General features: G+C 35.0%; 1 protein-coding gene across 1 annotated transcript; it reads right to left on the reverse strand.

Moving 5' to 3' along the window:
- Positions 1 to 289: 289 nt before the first annotated feature.
- LOC145685464 (protein GVQW3-like) lies at positions 290 to 751 on the reverse strand. Its single transcript, XM_081757863.1, has one exon. It carries the CDS (start codon positions 749 to 751, stop codon positions 290 to 292), a length of 462 nt encoding a protein of 153 aa, XP_081613989.1.
- Positions 752 to 4,793: the final 4,042 nt, after the last annotated feature.

Consider the following 4,793-nt stretch of genomic DNA (forward strand, 5'->3'; position numbering starts at 1 on the left):
GAACTGTGTGATTTCGTTATAATATGTCCCACTTAAAAAAAAAAGAAGGACTATTTTTCGTGCTGTATTTGAAGCTCCCTCGTGGCCATATAGCTAGCGTATACCTCTTCTGGATTCACTAGATCTGCGCTTAATTCCCGGCGGGAGCTAATATGAGTCGGATCCACGTCTCGGATCTTGTCTTCGGAACTTCTTCGGTCGAGGAGATCCACTGTGGCGCCACTCCATGGTCTCTGGACCATAGTAGTGCAGCCATGTTTCATCTTCTGTCACTAGACTGTGCAAGAACTCACCAGGGTTTTGAAACCTGCAACATTTCCTGTGACGTCTGCACCCGTGTTCTCTTCTGGTCATCATTCAAACATTTTGGGATCCATTGTGCACTGACCTTCCGCATGACCAAATATTCTGCTAGTATGATACCCACATGCTCATGCGATATCCCCACACACGCAGCAATATTTCTGATCGATATGCGCCTATCCTCCATGATCATGTCATGCACTTTGTCGATGTTTTCCGTGGTCTCTGCACTTGAAGGCCTGCCTGAGCGAGGTTCATCTTCAGTCTCACGATGACCAGTCTTAAAGCGCCTCACCCACTTCGTTACTGTTGTATATTCAGGAGCGTGTTTTCCCAAAGTATCCTGCAAAGTTTTATGAATTTCCATAGAGGATTTGTCCTGCAGCACAAAAAAGTTGATGACATTGCGAAGCTCATTCTTCTCGAATTTCCTTAGATCCTTAGCCATATCTTCTTACAGAACCTGTAACAGAGGAAATAACAATGATAAAATATCATATACGGGATGAGATGTTCACAATATATGACCTTTCTAATGACTACAATGATAAGTTTCAATTTTTATTTCTTCTTGGTGATTTCATGAATTTTCTAGCCCTCCCCCCTCGTACTATAGGACCAATCATAGTCGGGTCAAGACATCATTGAGGAACTTGTGTGTGAACTATCCAAATATCCATGTTTAAGAATGCTCCAGTACTTGCACACCAATTTCTAGAGAAGTAGGCGGAGAGTGATCAAGCACTCTCAAACAACCTGTCTAAAAATAATTTTGCATGTACCAGAGTTTCTGAAAGATGGATATTTGGATAATTCACATACTAGTTCCTCAGGCTAATTTCTTGACCCGACTACGATAGGTCACATAATAGTTGAGCTATGAACCCTTAAAGTTCACCTGTTTCACTTTCACCCTATAACTTCGAAAATATCTACTTTTGAGCAGAGATCCATATGAACGTTTTTTTCTTATTTTCCTATGAGGAATCTGTTTTCAAAATACTGTGACACATTTTTGCAGAAACCTGTATATATATATACATTTGTAACACCGAACCCATATCAAACAACCATTTCTCGCTATCCTTTACTATTTGTACTCTATGGAAAGGAATATTGCAACCGGAAGTGGAAGTGAATTTCGACCGTTTGCTTATTAATACGGAAATAAGGATGAAGATGAAGTAAGTTCTTGGGACGCTGAGTCGGTTCCAAGAAACCGCTACTCGCTGTCTCTCACTATTGGTGGTTTGCTACCTATTGACAGAAAGACGGACGGACGGATGGCGATGGTCCATAACACTTCCCATATGTTTGCATAGTATAGTTAGAATTTCTAATAAAATGTGAATGTATTTGTTAATTACTTTTCAATACGGTTCCACTGCTACAACTAAAAGTTTGGGAAATGTAATTTTAACCTGTATCCCGGCCTATAGTTGCAATACCCTTCTTGGTAAACGTACGTTTACAGAATTGAAAAGTTATTCGTTTCACAATCAACTCTGAACATGACTAGTTATGCGCCTTAGATGCCTTGAATTCTACTAAGGACAATGCCCTCATAGTACGTTGAAGAAAAATCATAAACTTTTCAAATACATTTGCATTTCTTAAGCTTTTTCTTGCTTCTGATGCTTTAACGGTGCCATGCTTAAATCATGTCTGTACTCATAATTTCTCATATATATATTTCTTTCTGCTGGAAAATTTTTTACGAGATATTTAATAGAAACTGTGAAAGTTTGCACAAAAGGAAAACAAATCGCCAGTAAAACCAATCACGGAGCTCAATACTTTGAACCTTAAGTAAAGAATTATACACACAACTATATGGTGTGGTGGAGAAAGCTAAATACATTTACGCTAAACTAAAAACTAATAATTTATTCACAACTTACTATAGTTGAGAAACATTACCAAAGAAAAAGCTTTGAATATACTGGTGAGATGTATTCATGTTTAATATGTTTAATATGGATGGATATTAAAGAAGTGTTAAATATAACTTTCCTTTTGTAACTTTACTTTAACGTCTCGAAATACTACTCAAAGAAGGAAGTATTTTGCCAGCTTTTTTTTTTTTTTTTTTTTTTTTTTTTTTTTTTTTTTTTTTTTTTTTTTTACAATACTTTGAAGCTAAACCTAAATGTCAGCAGTTCCACATTTAGGCGTAAAGCAATGATGGCAATTGATACTGAACTACGATTCAGACCAAAATAGGTACCATACTGGAGTTCATTTTTAATTTTGTCTATCCCCTGCGGTGAATTTGTCTTAAATTATACATTCTCTGGACGTTTGTCCTGCTTTGAGTGATCTTGTTTTCGTCCCATGTATCTAGGCAAATTAGAGTCTGAACTACAAATAATTGAAAGTAGCTCTACGAAAGCTGCATTTTTCTAAGTTCTACTTTTCGGATGAAAATCAGTAATTTTAAAAGATTTCATACTGGTAAATTCAAATCTGAAATAGTAATTTCGATGTACGGGATAGTTTTTCCACCAATTTCAAGTAATTTAATTTGAACATATGCATAATATAAGTGGATAATAAGGAATTTACAGCAGTAAATTAAAATGTGAAATTAGAATTTCACTGTAAGGGATAACTTCCCGGTATTTCCAGTTGACTCTAGTAATTTACAAATTGAACATATATCGATAATATGAGTCATCATTACTAGCTCACATTATCTATATGTCCAAATTACACTATAGTTACTGGAAATTTCTGGAAAATTATATCCGACACAGGAAACCTAAATTCATATTTGATTTCAACTTTCAAATATCCATAAGAGTTTAAACTTTTTTTCTACAAAAAATACGATTTCTTTTTGTAACAGTGAAATCAGTCCGGTACCAGCGACCTTACCTATTTTCGTAAAGAAAATATTTTCAGAGTTACAAATATTACGAATGTTATATCAATGACGACGTTAAATTAAAATTCGTACAAATACAAAACACAATCGTATGCAGAAGTTTAGTTGGAAACATGCGCGCCAACTACGTGGGTGCTCCGGGGGCACAAGCACCCACACAAATAATCTTGTGTATGTGCCGCATCCACAAGATTTATAGTTTGATAGAAACAAAATAAAATAAAAAAAATCTCACTTGGCATTATCAAAAAATAATAAGCAATTAAACATTGAAATTGAAGTTGATATTTCTAACTCTAAAACATAATCTTTTGTTTCAAATGTATTGCTGCAAAGGCAACCAAGCAACACACTTAAGTTTATGTTCACAAGTTCTTTTTGCAATATCATTATAATTTTTTGCTTTTATGAAGATTTTTTAAATTTTCAGTTGTATGATTATGATATTTTCTTCTAATCACATGTTGATAATATCATTGCCTCTTGCGATCATTGTGCATCATGTAAATCGTTTAAAGTGTCACAATTACATGTGTTGCAAATGTTCATTACAGTAACTTATCCTTAACCTTGGACGAGGGTTTGAACCCGTTGCGTCTAAGTCAGCCGTGTTACCGACTCAACTTAGGCAGCTCCAACTTATCCTTATAGTACTGGTATATTTTTACTTTATCACAGCACAGCCCTTTATAATAGTGTTCATAAAAGATTTTAACTAAAAGGAAATCAATCAAAAATATATATAACACACCTTGAAAATATATAACACACTCCGCCATTGATATGCACTCATATAAATTTTGGAAAGTCGATGCCGCTATAGGAAATAAATGTTATTTGCTGACAATTATCATTATCATCATTATTGTTATTATTGAAGATTTGAGAAATTCGCATCTGAATTTCGGAAAAGAGGTCAACCCAACGAGCTACAAGATCAGCGGAGGCACGCGAATTATTCAGGGTTCACAAGGGAGGGAGCATCAGACAAACAAGGTTGCAAACTACTGAATTATAGTATTAGAATAAAAGCACAAAGCTGAAAAAGGAATTCGGATTTAATACGAAAGCAGCACTTACACAGGTAAAATTATGTTATTATTTCATTTATAACTAGCTATTCTCTTAAGCATTCAGTCCGCTGTTCAATAAATTAAAATTGTGTTGAATTAAATACTGTAATTGCTTACATTTTACAAATTTATTTATTTATTCTTTTTGAATTTCCTCAGTAAGTTTTATACCTGTTCAAAGGTTTTTTTTATACACAACAATCTCATAGGCAGCGACATCTTTTAGCATCAGACAGATAAGCGATGACGCATGTGCTGACATCTCTTAGCAAAACTGTTTAGTGTTAGTAACTACTGTGATGTAGAGGTCTGCACGGGCCGGAATTTTAAGCCCAAGGCCGGGTCGGTCCGTGAATTTCCAATGTGAGAGCCCGACTCGAGTCCGAAATATGTTTTAGCATTTAGGCACGAGCTCGTGTGCTAATCAAATGAGCCCGAATTACAGAAACTTAATAATTAATTCAAAATTGTATTTTTTATTTACAGAAATTAGAGGTTTAATTTTGCAGTTGTGCTTTAAAAGTTCTCCA

This window comes from Thermobia domestica, chromosome 5, assembly GCF_964235325.1.
Source record: "Thermobia domestica chromosome 5, izTheDome1.hap1.1, whole genome shotgun sequence".
Classification (NCBI taxonomy): domain Eukaryota; kingdom Metazoa; phylum Arthropoda; class Insecta; order Zygentoma; family Lepismatidae; genus Thermobia; species Thermobia domestica.